The 20205-nt window shown below is 46.9% G+C and overlaps 8 protein-coding genes across 8 annotated transcripts, besides 1 other annotated feature; 4 read left to right on the top strand and 4 right to left on the bottom strand.

Moving 5' to 3' along the window:
- Positions 1-759: 759 nt before the first annotated feature.
- Positions 760-2527, bottom strand: UA08_05072 (hypothetical protein; the record flags this gene model as incomplete). Its single annotated transcript, XM_020267825.1, has 3 exons — positions 760-871; positions 953-1150; positions 1236-2527. The coding sequence occupies 3 exons, from the start codon at positions 2525-2527 to the stop codon at positions 760-762; spliced, it is 1602 nt and encodes a 533-aa protein (XP_020119750.1).
- A 4211-nt stretch (positions 2528-6738) lies between these two features.
- On the bottom strand, positions 6739-7967 carry UA08_05071 (hypothetical protein; the record flags this gene model as incomplete). Its single annotated transcript, XM_020267824.1, has 3 exons — positions 6739-7435; positions 7507-7802; positions 7869-7967. 3 exons carry the CDS (start codon positions 7965-7967, stop codon positions 6739-6741), a joined length of 1092 nt encoding a protein of 363 aa, XP_020119749.1.
- Positions 7968-8520: 553 nt separating this feature from the next.
- UA08_05070 (hypothetical protein) lies at positions 8521-9392 on the top strand (the record flags this gene model as incomplete). The annotated part of the gene is made up of 4 exons (XM_020267823.1): positions 8521-8905; positions 9000-9131; positions 9208-9248; positions 9309-9392. 4 exons carry the CDS (start codon positions 8521-8523, stop codon positions 9390-9392), a joined length of 642 nt encoding a protein of 213 aa, XP_020119756.1.
- Positions 9393-11460: 2068 nt separating this feature from the next.
- Positions 11461-12894, top strand: UA08_05069 (hypothetical protein; the record flags this gene model as incomplete). Its single annotated transcript, XM_020267822.1, has 6 exons — positions 11461-11523; positions 11601-11611; positions 11678-11757; positions 11820-12032; positions 12106-12223; positions 12297-12894. 6 exons carry the CDS (start codon positions 11461-11463, stop codon positions 12892-12894), a joined length of 1083 nt encoding a protein of 360 aa, XP_020119755.1.
- Positions 12895-13615: 721 nt separating this feature from the next.
- UA08_05068 (hypothetical protein) lies at positions 13616-14114 on the bottom strand (the record flags this gene model as incomplete). Its single annotated transcript, XM_020267821.1, has 4 exons — positions 13616-13651; positions 13751-13853; positions 13988-14039; positions 14108-14114. The coding sequence occupies 4 exons, from the start codon at positions 14112-14114 to the stop codon at positions 13616-13618; spliced, it is 198 nt and encodes a 65-aa protein (XP_020119754.1).
- A 630-nt stretch (positions 14115-14744) lies between these two features.
- Positions 14745-15619, top strand: UA08_05067 (ATP synthase subunit delta, mitochondrial; the record flags this gene model as incomplete). Its single annotated transcript, XM_020267820.1, has 6 exons — positions 14745-14876; positions 14959-14981; positions 15049-15179; positions 15293-15381; positions 15442-15531; positions 15587-15619. The coding sequence occupies 6 exons, from the start codon at positions 14745-14747 to the stop codon at positions 15617-15619; spliced, it is 498 nt and encodes a 165-aa protein (XP_020119753.1).
- Positions 15620-15890: 271 nt separating this feature from the next.
- On the bottom strand, positions 15891-17508 carry UA08_05066 (hypothetical protein; the record flags this gene model as incomplete). Its single annotated transcript, XM_020267819.1, has 3 exons — positions 15891-16807; positions 16883-17140; positions 17226-17508. 3 exons carry the CDS (start codon positions 17506-17508, stop codon positions 15891-15893), a joined length of 1458 nt encoding a protein of 485 aa, XP_020119549.1.
- Positions 17509-17635: 127 nt separating this feature from the next.
- Positions 17636-18047: a repeat region (Identified by RepeatMasker using a combination of RepBase library and repeat library created with RepeatScout).
- A 288-nt stretch (positions 18048-18335) lies between these two features.
- Positions 18336-19787, top strand: UA08_05065 (hypothetical protein; the record flags this gene model as incomplete). The annotated part of the gene is made up of 2 exons (XM_020267817.1): positions 18336-18452; positions 18519-19787. The coding sequence occupies 2 exons, from the start codon at positions 18336-18338 to the stop codon at positions 19785-19787; spliced, it is 1386 nt and encodes a 461-aa protein (XP_020119550.1).
- Positions 19788-20205: the final 418 nt, after the last annotated feature.

Raw genomic sequence — 20205 nt, 5'->3', positions numbered from 1 at the left:
ACACGAAGAATGTGAACAATAATAAAGACATATAAACATAGTGCTCAGTCTATATATCGAGGAGTAAATTCCGTAAAATAGGAGCGATAAGCTATAAAAATATTAATGCAACGTCATATCTCATCAGGTCATCATAAATTCTCTGTTACGTATGGGGCGGCGTATGCAGTCCCTTTATCTCGCTGGCTGTAAGCTTCACCGAATTCACCAATATCAACAGTCCCTATGCTAGCGAAAGAGCATTTCGTTTATTGTCGCATTGCTTTATCTTCTGGCGAATACCTTTGGTTCATTGGACCGCTCTATGTATGTTGAGCTCCGCATCAAACAATACGAGAATGCATGGTTGCCACAACCGTTACCCGTCGTTGGGGAGCCATTATCCTGTAAAATTTCGATTATGGAGAAGATTTGTAGATGTTTCGCCGTTCGACTTGATATTCATATTGTCAAATCTCAGATCCATCTGAAATCACAGGGGGAGGGGGCGGGTCCTAAATGTCTGTAAATCACTTTCTGCTTCTGCAGTGCCTCGTTGGTTGGCGTAAAGTGAAAAGATGGTCCCTGTAAATAAAGAGGTTGGCTATGAATCTTCGCACTCATTTTATTCACCCTTTTCGTACCTTTGTTCAGATTTGTTTAAAATATAGCTCAGCGCACTCTGCATTAATAGCACGGGAGCGAGGCAGGGCAACACCCTCAGGAGGATCCAGGTAGCCTCGTGCAAGTCATTTCAAGTATAACCGCAGAAAACCTCCACTAATGAACACGTCGTCGACGTCCTCGCCCACTCCCCTTGGGTCTTTGCGCAAGGACATTTCGCAGCTCTGGATCATCTTTGTTTTTGTCCACGTGGTGGACTCGCACGTGCCTAGTTCGTATGACAATGTCAGAACAAAAAAGCACATTTTCTATGTTTTCTATACCGACTGCCACTTTTCATGCGACGTACCGTTGTAAATTGTCGGGACGAGGATACTTATGCTGCTGGTCCGTACAGAATGGACACACATATCCTGGTGAGTCGTGCACTAGACCATGGCGAATCATTTCGTTTTTCCTCTTGAACCCTTTGCCACCTATACCCCTAGAGCAGCCAATAACGGGGCAGAAATGTGGCCGGTCTTGGGAATGAACATTGGCATGAGAGCTAATGATGAATGATAAATATTAGTTTCACCCTCCGAAACCCATAATTGAATACAACAACAACAACAAAAAGGGACGATATTTACTTTAGAAGATATTGTGTTTGGAAAGCAGCAGCGGTGCAACCAGGGTATGGACACTTGAACAGATTTGTACCAGAAACGAGCGTATCTGAGCGTTCGTCCATGACTAACCGCGGCTCGGTAGGCGTAGGATAGTTATTCGCAGGACTCTGGCCTATCGAAGTTTGCCGTAACGATGATTCACTATAAGATGTCATGTTGGATGTATCAGGTGTTAAGCTGGGCGGCTGCATCATATACTGCGACTGCGAGACAGGGGATGTAGTTGCCATTTCTTTCAAACTCATCGGGGACGGATGGGAGAAAGGGGTGGGTATTTGAAATGAATCGGAAGCTGGAGCTGTGGATACCCGGGAGATTGAGAGCTCTGACTGTGTACTGGTCCCTCGTGTAAGTTGCGGCGTTAGCATATGAAAAGGCGTTGATGGGTTGCTCTCTAATTCGGCGAAAACAGCTGAGCGTATGGACGGTAAGCTCTGTGTGTTATCTGGGGATCCAACTGCTGAGGGTGTCGGTGCCTGGAGGGCAGGAAGAATTTCGTATTTGTTTGATGAAGAGATAGTATATTTCCCAACGCTAGAATCTGCTAGACTATCCTGTCTAGGCCGCCGAAGCGGCTCCAGTGAAGTCTGCAGAGGGGGTGGCTTGGTTGAGAAGATGGCTTCTTGAGGAACGAGTTCCTTAATGGACGGTAACGAGGTATTGTTGCGTGCTTGAACATCCGGAATCAACTCCAGAGCATTTTTGGCAAAATCGCTTGCCCTCGTCACGACAGGTAAAGAAGAAGTGAGTGTCGCGCGATTTCGCTTATCATCTTCAGATTCGTCCGAGTCTGGCCCTAATGTCTCTTGCCCGGCTTGTCTAGCTATGTCAGGCCTATTAGGATCTAGAAAACCAATCAAGACGGCATCACCTAAAGAGGACTGAGGTTTCCTACGCCGTCGACGATACTTAGGCGACCGGCTCTCCGAGCTCGTTGGACTCGTCGAACTCTGTTGTTTGCCATCGCCCAATGCCCGCTGTTGTTTTTCCTGCAAAAATGGTGGGATAGACTCGTCCGGTCCATATTTTATAACAGATGGTTTAAGACCGGGTGAGCGATTCAACGCATCATCTGAATCGTACACGTCGGACAACATGAATGCGGCTCGTTGCCAACCATGGACGGTGTGGTTGGATGGCTCCTCGACAAACAGAAAATAGCCCCGGGTATTGCGCAAGTCGGCTTCCGTTGGAGTGGACGATGCAGTAGACGGAGGACGCGATTCCAACGAGCAGCGAGAAGATCTAGACATGAGATTAGCAACGTTTAGTTGGCCAAGCATCGAGCAGACGAATCGCGCGGCAATCCGCGGAAATGTGGACAAGGGCGTGGAAGCTTGTATGCAATGGAAGAGCACGCCAAGTGACAATGCGATTGAACAAGCCGAACTGAGGACTGCAAACAGGATGGCGAGTGAAGAGTGAAGAGTGAAGAGGGAGTGCGTTGTGTGCTCTTACCACGGCAAGTCCGGCAAGTGCCTCGTGCCTTCCTTGTTTGTGTACAGTTGGTTGCCTGAGGAAGAGCCGCACCGCACCGCAGCGCTTGCCAATATAAATAAATGTTTGCGGAAACGGTTTGGCCCTGCCCCCTTAACCTCCCCGCGCAAGCTGCAACGTAATGTTCTTTTAGGAGGAAAACCACCTCGCTATTTGATTTTGGAGAGCTGACGAATGCTCGTTTCCGCGAGCCAATGGCAGGGTGCGGGGGCTCGACGGACGCAACTAGCTGGAACTCGCGCCGCGCAATCAAAACTACCAGTGGCAACGCTAAACCCAAGAGTCGGCGATGATCGAGGGACAGCCAAATGCCAAAATGCAGAACAGGCCTGAAATGCAGAACCAGGAGGATGCTACTACCGCCTGAGTAGCACAGCAGACATCCGGCAAAGCGAGATTCCCTTCGTCCTTCCACTTAATGTGATGTGGTATGTATGGAGCTATTATCAGAATGCGGGAGAGCCGCGACGCAATTTTTCGGGAGCCGGTGGAGCGAGTGGTCTAGGACGCAGCGGCCATCAGGAGGCTGAAAAAAAAAATTCGGATGGAAGTGGAAAAAGAGAAAAAAAAAAAAAAAAAGTAAAAAAAGCAGGGAAGAGAAAAGCGCCGCACACTACAAAGTGCCAAAGTGAAATAAATTTGCATGCACTAAACCGTACAGAGACGTATGCTGGAAATTTCATGCGACCAAAGCCCACCGTGGGACAAGGAAGACTGAGAGGAGGACCTTCGAGGGGAGCGGACAAACCCCCTTTGAGGCTCCTTTTAGATTTGGTGGTTCAGTTGAACTGAATTTCAGCTGTCTCTTTCAGTTTCCAGGTCGCACGAGCCTCAGAGCTGCACATTCTGGGACGATAAGACGAAATGCGGCGATGGAGTGGAGCTCGGGAACTACGTATGTCTTTCTTTATGCCCTTCTAAGTTCTTGCTCTTCGTGTTTGAACGAGTTGGGCTGTCGGAAGTTCAGCCATTGGTGCGACGAATGAGAATAATCTAGCTAGGCGTGTGACATCTGACAAGTTTCAAGCGCCAAGGATGGAGTGCGAGGGAAGCACCGACCTTATTATAAGCAAGCCTCTTTGGGCATTCTTACGTACGCCTGTCACAGGAGGATAACCGACTAACGCGGGCGAGGTTGTATCCCGGGAGTAGAACGATCTCCTTGAATCGAGGCTTTCGGAACAAAAGCAACTACCAATACGTTGCCAGAATATATATATACACATCTTACATACTGCATTCAAGACAATCCAGACATAGCCGCGTATTACGTATCGAGGAAAAGTGAAATGCATTCAAGACTTCATATCCAGGCATACGTGTTAGTAGATACCTATACGGTATTAGTCTTGGTTTCAGACGGGATGTTATTGCGTAGGAACAAGCTGACGCAGCCTTGCGCCACAAAGCATACTAGGGCGGGCGGGGCCGATACGTGTAGGTCGTTTAGTGCAATATGGTCTTCCCAGTGCGTATAGACTGGAGACACAAACGAGAACCCAGAACAGCAGCACGAAGACATCGAGCAATCGAATCAGCGATGCTAATTAATGGCAGGGAGCGGATGTCCGATAGACAAAGGAAGCGATTGCCATTTTGCTTTTTCCTTGCCTTTTGCGGCTCTGCTTGTTTAGGTTACAGCCTGGGCTGGCCCCGGGCCCCACTCGTCCAATCAGAGCAACTTTGCCGGGCAAATATGCGCTAAAAGCGAAGAGGCTAAAAATTAAAGGCTAAAACCGCCGACAGATAAATCCACCGGGGCCCACTAAGCCTGCCACACGCCAATCGTGTGCACCTGTTTCTGATCCACCACGGCAATCCCCGGCAGCAACCGTCGATAATTGGCCTGCAGTAATAGCCTCATTAATAGCTGTGACCGTACTAGGCAATTCCGCATATTGTCCCATGTCCACAAGCCTATTGTCACGTTTGGTAGACGGAACGATGTATCTACGTAGCAGTGGCTGTAAGGATGAGCATATAGACATGCTATAAGTATATAACAACGAGAATAACTCATGGATGTGTACTCCGTATATCCGTGCCAATAATAATACATCCAACACGCCAGCCCGGCAAAAAGCAAGGAAGCGTTTGATTACGTATCCCCAGCCCGCTTTGATTACCATCGGCACGCACCGTGGAGCGCTCGCTTATACGGCGTGGTTACATGCATGTAGTACGTACAACGCACCTAACTAACGCGGCTCCAAATGCTGGGTTGCATAACTCGCATACGATTCATCAGTAATTGTGCACAACAGCCATGGACGAGAGTACACGTACAGAGCACCGTGTACGTGCTACTCAGCCTCACACGTCTGGAAGCAGCCGGAAGGCCGGGGTAGCAATCGGGGTGCCTAACATCCCTATCAATGCAAGTGATCTATCTAGGAACGTAAGGTAATTTCTCTGCCTGTCTTGTTGGTTAGGGGTCGAAGTCTCTTGATGCTGTGGAAATAGCTACATTAAAGACTCGTTGAAGATGCATTGAGCCGCATACGGTTAAGCTTTCAGAGTTTCAATAGATCCGATTATTATCGTTCCCTCCTTATTTTCTGTAGAGTCTAACAGACTTGCATTCAAAACCAGCTCCTAGATAGATTGTCCTGTAACCCAATCTTGGGCACGAAGACCACTGCAGACTGAATAGGGCTCCTCACTTCGTGCATGCAGCAACCAAGCTGGATTGGGCAGAGGGCTAGGTAGGTGAAAACGGCGAATAGCCGAATAATCAAGTCAGGCGACCCATCCATAGAGTTAAAAGAGTTGATCACCAATCTAGGTACATAGGCAGTTCCCAGATTCTCGTCTGAATCCCTTGATTACGTGGGTGTATCACTACACGAGTAAACCGCCCGCGTGTTCATCCCCGTGCAATCCACACAACCGAACCCTGTTTTTAACCCATCTTGGATGAATTTGTACCGCATATCTAGTCCGGTCTGTGTAACCCCCCCGGGCCCCCGACGGCCTATGGTCTGGTGATCACACACTATGCGCCTAGGTAGTAGTCGACGATCTTTTATAACCCCAGTCTGGCCCCCTCATTCTTCTGGCAAATCTTCTCAATGCGACTATGGTCAAATCCGAGTGATGCGAAGTTAGTCAGACTACTTCTATCACAGCATAATCGTGTACGAGTACGAGGTGCATTTCGGTGAATCTTCGTGGAAAGGGATGGAATCGAAATAATCGAAATTCCGGGCGATTGTGATCTTGGAAGTCTTGGGTCAGCCCGGTGTGCGTAGATTGATGTGCACAGCAAGCTATCTACCTACACATATATGTCCGGGACAACATTGCAGGTTAAAAATCGGTCTCCGGTGTGCGTCTCGCGTTGTAAACCAAGCCAGTTCAATTTAAGCGTATATCTTAGTATGTAGTCTATCACGAAAGAAAATGTAAGTTTGACACATTTTGCTCAAATGAATATACTGATTACATAGCCAATCGATAATCAATTATAGATGTCCATTCTGCTAGAAGACTAGTTACTTGCATCACGTAAGAATACTGTGAGCTGAACCTAGTACAACCTTTCTCAGTCACAAGGGATTCGAATTCGGAATATACATCCGAATATGAAACTTTTGAGGTCTCATCATTAAGAGCTGGACCGGTCTGGCACATCTATATTGCCTGAACCAGAGTGTTTTTGGTTTGCCCTCGGCGAGATAGAATGCTAAACGATAGGAAGGGCATTTAAATCAAACCGAATCCCGAGTTCCAAGCCTTAAGCTGACTTGATATTGCATGCCAGGCGTCTTCATCACACTGCTAAGCCTCGTTTATCAACCTAGGTATTGTAGGACACCCACCTAGTTTTCTTATAGATCTAACGGTATACAAAACATATTACCTAAGTATATATATGCCGTAGGTATAATCCACGAGTCCAGGAGAGAAAACAGCATATGACCTAGGCCAATTCCAGAGTAAGGTTACTACTATACAAATAAACAAACTACAGACGGCCTCTTTGACTTTTCTCCGCTACTGCTTTCACCCGTCGATATGTCTCCTCAGCAAATGGCTTCATGTTCTTGATATAATCCAGCGCTCGTGCACTGCTTGCCTGTCGCAACGCGTAGCGTGCCGCGATTCCCTGCATAATGATAGATCCACGGAAGGAAAAGAAAGCGTCTCCCCAGTCTATATCTGGTCTCGGATCATATCCAGAAACTTCGGCGTACCACTGTAGACATTGCTCTCTAATGGGTATTCCTGGAGTCCCTCCTGGCTGAAAACTCTGTCTACTATGCTCCGCCGAGTCCAGATAGTATGGGCTGGTTAGGTTTGAAATGTCCGAGAGCGGATGGCCAATAGTCGCCATTTCCCAATCGAGAATACCGATGACTCTCGGCTCGGTCTTGTGGAATACGAGATTATCGATTTTGAAATCGCCATGCACAAACGTCGTCCGGTCTCGGGGCTGTAGAGCCTTGTTCGAGAAGAAACGCACATTCTCCTGGAAATGCGGAAGTTCTCCAACGGGCTCTTTGGTATCTACATCAACCGTCTGTGCCTGCACATGTGATACTCGCCCTAAAGTCGAGATTTGACGGTCGTAAAACCCGGTATGTTTTCCGAATCTATCCATGCCAAGCGACTTCGGACTAACGCGGTGCAGTTTTCCGAGAGTTCGAAGTGCGTCGTGCCACCTGTATGAGAACAGTCAGCTATGCACATTTCCGATCGAGCTTGATTGAAAGGGAGAGATTGACTTCCATACATTTCCCTCCTCTCATGGGCATCCACACCCGGAATCGAAGGATTCGCAAACATCCTCCCGTCTAGGAATTCCATGATGTAGAATGGCGTGCCAACCACGTTGTGATCCTCACATAGAATATACACTCTCGGGACTGGTACGTCGGTAGGTTGTAAAGCGTGTAAAATCTGGTATTCGCGCTCGACTTGGTGCGCCGTTTTGGAAAGAAGCTTTCCCGGAGGCTTTTTGCGCAGGACGAATTGCTTACCATCGGCAGCAATAAGCTGGTATGTAGGATTTGACTGGCCAAAGCCGAACTATGAGAAACTATACATTAATACGCACTGCAAATATCTAGCGGATCTGAGAAAGCCCCTGCATACCTGCTTCACATCTAGTGGCGTCTGGATCAATGGCAGTTTGCTTTCAATGTATGCCTCTAATGATGCGATGTCAATGGGTTGGCGCACCGGACCGGCCATGGCTGCCAGTTGCTTTCCCCGAGGGCCTCGAGCTGGTGAAATTCGGTAGTGGCACCGTCGTTCTGATTACTTATTGTTTGTAAATAGCACTAAACCTAGTGCTATGATTGTGGTCGATTTTGACGCTGTGTGTAGAATGATACTCTATAGATCTTTGAAGGTGCAACAGCCGAGGCATTCTTGAGGAGCTTCTCCAGACTTTCGGCCCGCCCAGAAGTCAATAGCCGCGGGCCCCCGCCATTGCCTAACCCCGGGGCAGCTTCCTATACAGTGTACTGTATGTCTCAGATGTATCCAGGAACGAAACTTCATATAGCTGTGCGCGCTGTATTCATCAAAGCTGAAAGTATATTGCCCCATCAGGGAATACATGTGACTAGGGTTAGCCCTTCTTCCCGTTCGGGCAAACTGATGAGCGACGCGCGCGTCGCTCACCGCCTCGAAGAAAACGCGTCCCAAACAAGCGATGCGATACAGACTTGGAAGAGATGTTTTTTTTCTCTTGCAACTTGCAACCCTTTCTCTCCCTCTGCCGGCGATTTAAAAGACTGCCATGACGAAGGACACCACACCGCCTCCTCCAGAAACCATCACATCCACCGCTCCCACCGCTGCCCACGAACCCCCGTCACTCCCCGCTTCACCGCTCCCTAAGAGAACAAAAACCACCACCACCACCACCGACAGCAACGCCGTCTCGTCGAGCATTGCCTCCGTCATGGCTTCTACAAACGGCAATGGCACTGCCGTCACCTCCATCTCCCAGCCCCAGCCTTCGCTCCTGGTGAAGAAGTTGGTCGAGTCCGCGAAAGCCCCGACTCGCGGTTCTGCCTTTGCCGCAGGATATGACCTCTACAGCGCCAAGGAGACTGTGATCCCAGCGAAAGGAAAGGGACTGGTCGACACTGGGCTAGCCATTGCAGTTCCCGAAGGCACATGTATGCTATGCTTATTCCTACATTGCTCACGTCTTTCTGAATGAATATGTCGATGCGAACAATGTTGTCCTTTAATGCTGATGGTTTCAACTAGACGGCCGTGTTGCCCCGCGAAGCGGACTCGCTTCTAAAAACTTCATCGACACTGGAGCCGGCGTTATTGATGCTGACTACCGAGGTGAAGTCAAAGTGTTGCTCTTCAATTTCTCTGACGTCGATTTCACTGGTATGAAACGAGCTCTTCCTTGGAATGTTTCTCTTTTTCCGCAAATCGGCTAACACGAAATCTACCAATAAAATAGTCAAGGCAGGAGACCGTGTTGCCCAGCTTGTTTTGGAAAGGGTATTACAACAGTTACACTCTTTTTATAAGACTCTTTTTTTGCTGACCAGCTCTTGCTAGATATATACCCCTGAAGTTCTGGTTGTGGAACAACTGGAAGAGAGCATTCGCGGCGCGGGAGGCTTTGGCAGTACCGGAAAATAGACGGATAGAATGGCTTTATTTGATTCTATAGATGCGCGTTTCAGACTATACACCTTTCTCTATTACCGATTTACGTTACTTCCCACAAGATTAAACAAATGATATTTATGAACATTGCAAGGAATAAAGAAAATTTCATACGAAAGCAGTATCGTTGTTCTGCTTGGGGCTAAGCCAATTGAATTGGAAGCTCTGGGCTTCCGGTACAGGCCATTTCGTTCAATGTGGCATGTCATCTGCAGTTGACTACCTAAATTATGTGTTTAATCGTTGGCTATTTAGACCCGAAACTGCTGCAATGAAATCAAACACTAAACAGGCCGCTTGAATTGATTATCTCGCGAGGCTTTCCCATATCTAGATGTGTTTTTCTCTCCAAGATATATCTCTCGCAAACTAAGCATGTCTTTCCTGTTTTCTACTCACTTACACCGTAAATACCTATCTTGACGACCAATAGGAGATGTCAAGAACGGACATTGGAGTATATCCGTCGTCTTGTTGACCTCGGATATATAGAAGCTAGTGCCGTTGATATCGTTCACTCGAAGCGCGATCCTCCAAGTCACAGTATTGGTTTGCAGCATATCGGGAGAACGGTTTAATGAGAATCAAAAAGTTGATCACAAATGATGTTTGTATCATATACGGAAGAAAGGTTATGGGAAAATGCATTGCTGAGCTTATACCGCGCCAATTTGCATGGCGTATTCAGCAAGAATATCAAACTCGGCCAGATATGGACTCGGGAATTTCTATATTCAAATATTCCGCCAGTCCTCTTTATAGCTGGACGTATATAGGGCCTCGCAGAACTCCCAGTAATCAGGATACCAGCCAGCGTGGGCCCAGTCAACCAGCGCGAGGACACGGGGAGGACTCGTCGAAGAAATTATGATGTTACTCCGATGCAGGCCGCCGTGACTGAACTTGATAGTTCCAGAGTCAGGGAGGAATACTCGATATGGATCAATGTATTTTGGTGAATTAGGCACCAATTTCTGTGGAAGGGTAGAGAGCCAGTCATTAAACTCTTTGATACTTTTGAAGGGTCCCCTTTGAAAGGCTTCCCCGGCGGTAAATCTCGGAAAACTATATTCCGTAATTGTTGGCGAGTAAGTGATCCTATATACTGTTAGTGTACAAGCGCTCTATACCAGTCTGTCCATCTATGAAGGAACCAGTCCAATATACGAATCCATAGGATCTTTTTCAACACACCGAAGGTGTGAAACTCTGATTGCAAATCAATTCTCTATCTAAAACTCCGAGTGAATCCCACCGCTTGTGCAATTTTCTCCCCTGGTAAGCTCCATATATATGAAGATGTCGTGGCCATCGACCCTCCAACAGTATACTTCGGGCACAGGAACTTTGTTAGCTAGATGCTTCTTGATTAAACGCAGACATAGTGCCTCTCCAACCACCAGCTAGGGACCGAATTTTTGAAGGAGGTCAAGGTCCTCAAATTGAACGGACGCTGGCCGAGGTGTAGATTCGAAGTCCGGAGAACGGTGATAACCTCAGCTGGAGTCGGTACATCGATCGGGCTTAGTCGAGAAGGACGACGAGTCAATAAAGTCCACCACTGTTGTGCTTGTATCGGAGAGACATGATGCATCGAAGATGATCTTGTCTTGCATGTTTTCTCGATGCGTGTAGTCACTTGTATTCACTTGTAGTCAGGATAGGCTCATATGCTGAAAGGGAAGCCGCTGTATGGTAACGAATACGTGTGTCATACGCAATTTGTTGTTCATGCCTGGTAATTTAGGCACTAAATTCCCCCACCAAGCTTTTGCGATGATAAGCGCTGTGAATAATTTCTCGATTCAAAACCTCATCTACTTGAGTCATACACAGCGGCTATCGACAATTGAGAAGCTACAGACATTCCGCACAGTCTTCTATATATTTCCCTATCAGTATATCTGATCATTGTCGATCTCAAGTCTGCAAACCACGTGGAAGACAGCCTCCCCCGCCTAACTATTAGTAATAGTACTGCAGAATCGTATGGAGTGTTGAAGGAGGATCGAAACTTCATCTGCTGGCATCTTCCGCAACAATGTCGTCCTCCGAGGAACGAGATGATGTTCCGGAGACAAAGGTCCTTGCAATAGCAAGCCATGTATGTGCTCATTTGCTTTGATTGGACGTTCCGCTGTCCCCGGTTCATCCTTACGGATTGCTAACTTCTGCGAAAAGGTGTGCTATGGGTTAGTCATCTTATAGAATGGATCGCATCTCTGGATTGTTCTAGCTGATCAACTGTGTCTTATCAGATTTGTGGGAAATACAATGGCCACATATGTGATGCAATCCCTGGGCTGCGAAGTGGCTGCAATCAATACGGTTCATTTTAGTACGTTGACTTGAATGAGTACATCAGTTCAATCTTAATAGCTAGACTGATACCGTTGTTAGGTAACCATACTGGATATCGACAAGTAAAAGGAACGAAGACCAGTGCAGAGGAAATTCGCAACCTCTACGAGGGCCTAACCCAAAGTTACCTCACTGATTTTGATGTCTTACTCTCTGGGTATGCACCCAGTGCAGCTGCTGTTGAAGTGGTGGGTGATATTGCGCAAGATTTGATACGCAGAGCGGAGGGAAAGCCTGGGTCCTTTTTCTGGGGTGAGTGCATCTATATTCCTCCCTTCTTCATTCTCATTATGTTTCTTCCATTGCTAAACAATAGTCCCCACAGTTCTCGACCCTGTCATGGGCGATCTGGGCCGCTTGTATGTGGCTGAAGATGTTGTTCCAGCTTATAAGAAAATAATTCACCACGCAGATTTAATTCTGCCAAATCAATTTGAAGCCGAGTGAGTTAACAGTCATGATATCTATACGCTGCATGAAAAAGGAGGCAGAGATGATTACTAACAGCTAATGAAGAACACTGTCTGGAATAAAAATATCCACAACGAGTGATCTTACCAAGGCCATAACTCTCATACACAAGATATATTCGATCCCTCATCTTATCGTCACATCAGTGCAACTATCAAACCTTGGCTCAACGGCACCCTCAGGGATGATGACCATCATCGGCTCGACTGTTCGTTCTGATGGTTCCCCGCGTCTCTTTCGCGTCGATATTTCTGCCCTTGAATGCAATTTCAATGGCACAGGGGACATGTTTGCGGCCTTGACAGTGGCACGCCTACGTGAAGCGGTCTTTGCGGCGGGGCCATCTCTTAGGAATACCAAATCTTGGATATCACCGGACGATGTCTCTCCAACAGAGCTGCCCCTTGCAAAATCTACTGAAAAAGTGCTTTCGAGCATGCATGCTGTATTGCTAAAGACGATGGAGGCCCGCAAAGCTGAGCTTGCTGCCACGGACAACACCTTCGTCGAATTGACAGACGAACAGCAACAATTCCGAGAGCATTTGCGGCGAACAAAAGCTTCAGAGGTTAGGTTGATTCGAAATGTGAGATTTCTGCGTAACCCGATTGTCACTTTCAAGGCGCAAGAATGGACGGAATAAGAACTTTCATTATATTCACAAGCCGTATTTATTGATATCAGATATGAACGGCTTCCTGTATTTCTCCTTCATGTTTCCAATGAAAATCACCTTGTTAGATAGAAGATAGATTAGCCATATCCGAACCCAAAATACTCGTGAATCAGCGATTAACTCCTTTGACTTTATTAGAAGTCTTCTTGCCTTCCGTACAAAATCTGGCTTACGGCTTACTATACGATATGTAGCTCTCCGTCCATGCACCCTGCCACCATGTGGTAAAGGAGTAGGGTGTTTGGTAATTGGAGTGCAAAAATATTCTCGGCACGTTAAGAATAATCCTTCAGCAGTCGGGCATGGAAATGAGCCACGAAGCTGTACACACATATGCCTGATCAATACGGAAACGGATAATGCGTTCTTATTTCCTTCATCGCAGAAAGCAGACGGTTGCTCCCTGAGATAATTTCCCCCTTCTCGTTTCTCAATGCTTCTTTACGACAGATATCTTCGACTATCTCATTCTCGAAACGGGTGGACAGAAAGATTCGTTTCTACCTGCGGAAAGAAAAGGTAAAGGATTTCCTGAGAAAATTGTCGAGCCTCATGTCATCTCCGCTCGAGTCGAATTGTCGTGTCTAATTTGACAATCATGATAGATCATTATCTCACAAATAGAGAACCTTCGCCGAATAATCAAGATGAATTTTCACGTTTTCAGAATTTTTTCATTTTTTCCCCTTTAAGCAATCTCCCGCTTGCCCTCGTCGCGTTCCTTCTGTAGAGAAGCCGTTAGTATACCCTTCTCTCCCTTTCGCAACAGATTCCTCTGCCTGGTTTATGCGAGAACCGGTGGAAGTAGTTTAATGAAACGTACCAAAGCCTTGGCGGTGCCGTGAAGAGCGTGTCTGTGGTTGCGGCGGAACTTGGGGTCGGTTCCCTTCAAGGAAGGGTAACGGTAGGTCTTGGGCTTCTTGATACTGCAGATGAAAAAGATTGCGTTAGTGAGACTGTGCAAAGCCATTCGGATGATTAATAGATTCGAAGGGAAGCGCAAGGAGGTCAAAGAGGTGCTGTTCTTGTGCGAAAATGCGGAATGCGATAATTGACGAACCCGTTACGGTGAGCCTTCTTGCTCTGGTTGTGCTGAGACGAGTTCTTGGACTCTAAACAACGAGCAAGTCAGTCATGCTGTGTAATAAGAAGAAGTTGCATGGCCGGGTGCAAAACGTACTGGCCATCTTGACGGTGTTGTCGCGATGAGGAGGTTGTCGTAGTGAAGGCTGAACTGGAGAAGGAAGAAGTGTCGCTGGTCGGGTAGGGCTCGGGTTGTGTGGACAATCTCGCTTAGGCGAAAGTGGCTAGTGCCATATCAATCCGCCAGTAACTACGTACAAATACAAACATCAAGGCCCCAGGATTGTATCAATGACAAAACGATAGTAGTTATAGAATTTGGTAACTAACTATTTCAATAATCTTTTTTATTTGAAATGAATCCTTTTTTTCCATTCAATGGCAGAATTGATTGGTCAAATTAGTTGCGACTACATTTTAGAAGACTTCCGGAGGAAATGATAGCATAGTAATACAGACAGTGGCGTCTCCGTTCAATTTGGTTCTGTCACACTTGTTGCACATCTAGTCAGAAACCAATTGAAGAATATTACACCATTCGATTGTACATTCCTCACAGACGAGGAGAAAGAAGAAAGGCATGCCAATCGAGTCGACATCGATCACGTGACGTGCTGCCAAGCCTCTGATCGGGTTTGGTGAGTTTGTTTCCGACTTTGACCGTTTCTCTCGAACCACCTCAGCATTTGAAGGTTAACGTCTCCAAGCCTCACCTCCCCTCAAACAACTGCACAATGAGCTCTCTCCGGTTCGCACGGGCTGCCCTCCGGGTGCGTCCTACCGCCATTCGCGTTCCTGCTGGTCGCAGAACTTATGCCGATGCTGTCCCCGACAAGATCAAGCTCTCCCTGGCTATGCCTCACCAGGTATGATGAAAAAGCATTGCTCAACGCATTGAGCAAACGGCCATCTTGAACGACTCAATTGCTAACCGTGTCACTGTTTTAGAACCTTTTCAAGTCCGCTGACGTGTATGTTCCGCATCATCCGCGCTGCCCTCAGACGATATTTGTACGGGTTTCTAATTTATTGTTACAGTGTCCAAGTCAACATTCCCGCCGAGTCCGGTGAGATGGGTATTCTTGCCAACCACGTCCCATCCATTGAACAGTTGAAGCCTGGCCTTGTCGAGGTCCTCGAGGAGAGCGGTGGCACCAAGCAATTCTTCCGTACGTCGTCCGCGTGAAAACCAATCCTACAATGCCCGGCATCGAAGGGAATTGCGCAGTAACATTCGTCCCGATCTGCGTTGACTAACCATCCTGGTTTCTTTTCTTTCTAGTTTCTGGTGGTTTCGCCGTCGTTCAGCCCGACTCTCGCCTCAGCATTAACGCCGTCGAGGGTTTCGCCTTGGAGGATTTCTCCGCTGATGTCAGTTTTACCTAAAAAAGAAGCCGCATTGGAAGATATTGGCACTAATACACATAACAGGCTATCCGTGCTCAGATTTCTGAGGCTCAGAAGATTGCCAATGGCAGCGGCAGTGAGCAGGATATCGCCGAGGCTAAGATTGAGCTTGAGGTATGCCGCGCTATTTCTATGTCAACTGTACATTGTCTTACTAACTGCTTCCCAGGTCCTTGAAAGCCTCCAAACTTACGTGAAATAGACTCCTTGATGTAAATAATTATTTGTCTACCTACGCGTTTCAGTCTATTTCAAAACTATGTAGAATTATACTCAATTAACTGAAGAGGGGTTCCCTTTATCAATGACATCTCATTTGTACGTCGTGTTGCCGCTATATGATATTTAAAAGAGTTATTTATGTATAGCTACGTTTGCCTACCGTCGTTTCACGCTGGGAAAACCATTCGTGAGCGTGTAATATCACGTGAAAGTTTGTAATCTTGGAAGGTCTTGATGTTCTGGATATCTCGTTACTTCCACACGATCAACTTTTTGTCAAAGCCACCACTGACAACCCACTCTTCAATTGTTCCACCTACATTGACCCAACCCGCCCAAATACTTCTCACTTTACTGCCCACTTCGTGACCATTTTTCAATGTTGTCACCAACTTGCCTGTCTTGGCCTCAATACCACGGATAACTCCATCATCACCGCCAACCCACAGTCCAGATCCATCAGGTCGCCACACAACCTGAGGAGTTGAGTAAGCAGTCTGTGGCGCAAGGGTATTAGCTTGGATGACAATGGCGGCATCTTCGCGGTTTTGAAGAGCCAGTGAGGCCATGGCCTGACTGAGTTGGGTTCCAGGCGCGGACGTAGAAGCTCCAACCGGAGTATCTGTGCTGGGGGCCCTCTCTGCTACGACCTCACGATTGCGGCTTGAACTGTGACTGGTACTGTCGTCGATAATATCGCGATGAGGGGGCGGGAACAACAAACGGACAATCATGATTTTCATATGTGGTAATGTTGACAACGCGACTGCGATCAACCCAGGATCGTGTGGACTTTGAGCGAGACAAGACGGTGAAAATGCGACCCATGCGTTTGAACGAGGTGCAAGGTTCTGTTTGCCAATTTCTTCGCACTTTTGTAACGTGCTGGCGGAGCGCAGTGGCTCCAGATCGTAGTAGTAAATAAACGTTGAGTCACGCCGTGACACGAGGAGCGTCAGGTCTTGGGATTCAGGATGATGTACAAGGAGTACAGATTCTGGGTTTGTTGGCAATTTGACCGATCCCACTGGCTCACCTATCCTATGATCCGTTACGGATGGAGAGGACGAGGATACAGCCATGCGGTAGATCAGGACCTGGGAATCCCATCCTGCGGTAACAATCCATACATCTTCGCTGTTATCTTCCTCATAGGCAAGAACTTTGACTACGTACTTTGTATGGTCCATTCTTTGGTCTATTACTTGAGTATTCCGCACTAAGAGAAGTTGCCCGGACATACTCGTTAGAAAGTGATAGTTCCCTCCCCGAATAACAGCAATGGACAGGATAGGCGAGTTTGAAAGCCCTGCCATTGAGGCTGCTATTGCGTTGTCTGAGCCCACATTGAAGGCATTCAGACGTTTATCGGCGCTAGTAGAAACGATGTATGAGGCTGCATTTTGATCGTCATCAGCATGTATTATCTGCCATGGCGCAACTGAGACCGAGAGCAGATTGGACGAAGTGGGCGTTTCTATAACTTTTGGTGACGAGGGAGCTAAAGACATCAACTTTCATAAGCATGTACATATATCTAATAGCTAATCTGCATAAATTGCTGGGCAGTTTACATGCCTACTCACCCGGCATACTCCACTCATCCTCCCTGAGCTGCGAATCGCCATATCTCTCGAAGGACAGGCTCTGATCAAATTTCTTTTTCTCCTGGATAATCCCTTCCAGAGTCCATTGCTCCACATTGCCGTGATCGTGTGACTTGTATTTGATAGCCCCGGCGTCGGAAGGCAGATTTGCCTCACGGATGAAAGTACGCAGAGTTTCGTTGTAATTGTTCGACCGCAGAAAGCGTGCTACAAGAGCGCTTGCTAGCAGAGACTCAGAGGCTGTGTGATCTGGTGATGCCATTTTTCTTCCTCTAGAGGAATCAAAACAGGTTCTACTGATTCAAGTCCCACATAACAATACTCCCTCACGTATGCGAGTAGTGATCCGAATGCCAAAGATTCATCCGAGCGAAGTGAGGAAGTCAGGGAGATAACGTATTTCCCGGCTAAACCGCGCACCCAGGTAAACCGCGCACCTATACAAAATAGATATTTTTAACCCCCAGTAAATTCCACAAATTTATATATAAACAAGACTTGTAAAGTTTATATATCAAATAATATTCATATACTATTATATATATAGCTTTATAGATTCTATATATCTTATAAACCCTTTCGTATTAAAAATTACAATAATTACTAGCGGATTTCTTATTATCTTAACAAAACTATAGATAGATTCTTATTATTTTTTTATAAATAAGCTCTTATATATATATTATTTAATATATTAAGTTTTTAGATCTACTTTATATATAAATTTGTGGAATTTACAGGGGGGTAAAATTGTCTATTTTGTATAGGAATTACAGGTGCGCGGTTTACCCGGGAAATACGTTAGTGCCTGCTTAGTCATCCGGCCGTGGAGGCGTGAGGCTCCTCCGCATTCGAGCGTCGGCCAAGACGTGTCGGCTCAGAAGTTGCAACGAGCAAAAGGCACATGCTAAACGTTCAACCAGCACTATCATCTTGTCTCACTTGCAATTGAGAAGCAACGCTTTTTACGTTTGTCAGAATCCTTCCGTTTAGTACGTCCCACTCTGCTTGCATTGGTCGCTCTTGCTATCTCCAGAAAATCTAATTCCATGTCAGCATAGCTCTGGGTTTACTTTCACCTCGATCGTAATGGAAGTGGCGACCCTTCAGCCGACAAATCCCGTCGTCGACAACATGGAGAACTCAATGGATATTGATATGGATATTGACCTGGGCCCTTTCCCTGAGGCAGAAGCTATTGAAACAGTGAGTTTAGCAATGGCAACCTCTCAAGTTGATCTCTCAGCACTGACTTTCTCGAAACGGGATTAGGACAATATTGAGCAGCAGGCATTTACAGCTGAGAATGGTGTTGTGGAACCCCAAACTTCCGAAGCGCATTACGAGAAGGTGCATGTCCGAGGCGTGGACGAATTGACTACGGATGATATCAAGCGATTTGCGACAGACCATTTCCCCGACGAAACACCCAGCCGAGTTGAATGGATTGATGACACATCCGCCAATGTTGTCTACTCATCTGAAGAAGTTGGTCTACGGGCTCTTACTGCTTTTACACAGCTAGGCGAGGAAGATATCTCAGTACTACCATCGCTACGCCTACGTACAGCAAAAACCTTCTTATCGCATCCCGATTCGGTCCTGCAAGTACGGTCTGCAGTAAAGACAGACCGTAAAAAACCACGAGCACATGAAGCTAGCCGGTTTTATCTAATGCATCCGGAGCATGACCCTCGCGAGAAGTTGCGTCGTGAGCTCGCGGAGAAACGCCGACAAGGAGGCAGGCGTGATGATAACGATGGTGACTATCGGCGCCTCCGATTTGATGACCACGAGCATCGCAGACGTCGGAACAGAGACGATGGGTTCACTGTTAATATGTATGATGACGATGGTGGCGTTGCTAGCGATCGCCGAGGTACTTCGAGCGAAGAGTTTTCGGATACAGAAGGACGACGCAGATTTAGGAGGGACAGACGACAGCATCGAGAGCTATTTCCAGAACGTGAGTTGGGTTCAGGTCGACTTCGCGATCGCAGTGCATCTCCCGGGCGGGATGACTTGGACGAGATGCGGAGAAGTGACGATGAGCAGCAACAGAGTCGCAGACGGTTTCGTGAACGCTCGCCTCGACTTTCTGCCGGAAATGGGCGAAATCGTAGCAAAGAGCTATTTCCCTCAAGCGGTAATCCAGATACCAGAGAGCTGTTTCCGAACAGAACGGCAGCGAGCTACCTGAAAAAGGAACTCTTCCCAAACAAGGCAAACAGCAACCATAGACGGTCAGACGCATTCGATGCTGCAGATGAAACGGCGGATTTGTTCTCAAAGCGAATGAGCGTACCTCTTGTTGATGGGGCTCAGGAAGAAAGAGAATTACACATCAAAGGGGCTGCCAATGACCAGGGCATGGCTATTCGTGGTCAGGCGGCGAGCGGGATCTCAATCAAAGGCAATGCGCAGGCTGTGAAAGAACTGTTTCCAAACAAGTACAATGCGAACGCGGGCAAGGAGCTTTTCTCGAATACCTTGGAAGGGCGTGGTGGAAGAAGACGTCGGGCTGAAGATATGTTTTCGTGAAATGATGAATCTGCGATCGGTTTGAGGCAAGGGAGAAACAAGTTACGATTTAGGGCCAAACCTAGTTCATTTCTTTTTTTTTTCCAGCTCGCTGAATGCAGACAAATATTTTTGACTGAAGAAATAAGGGCCATAGGATCATAATTACTCTTTACATAATGATACTAAACTACATCACAATTGGTACATACATAGATAGGTGGAGTTCAAAAACGTCTTTGTGGTTCTACTGTACGAAAAATTTATGCGGAATAACCTGTAGATAAGTAAATCTTATGTCTAGTTATTCTACGAATGAGAAAACTTCCCACTTATATATCATCGTGTACCTAGTTAGATATATATATATATGTGACGCAGGTACTGAATTTCCAATATAAACAATGCGTAAAGTGTGCTGCTCCCTTTCCTTGCTAAG

This window comes from Talaromyces atroroseus (assembly GCF_001907595.1).
Source record: "Talaromyces atroroseus strain IBT 11181 chromosome Unknown scaffold_6, whole genome shotgun sequence".
In the NCBI taxonomy this organism is placed as follows: domain Eukaryota; kingdom Fungi; phylum Ascomycota; class Eurotiomycetes; order Eurotiales; family Trichocomaceae; genus Talaromyces; species Talaromyces atroroseus.
The sequence above is the reverse complement of the archived record's forward strand: the minus strand, read 5'-3'. Positions and strand labels throughout refer to the sequence as shown.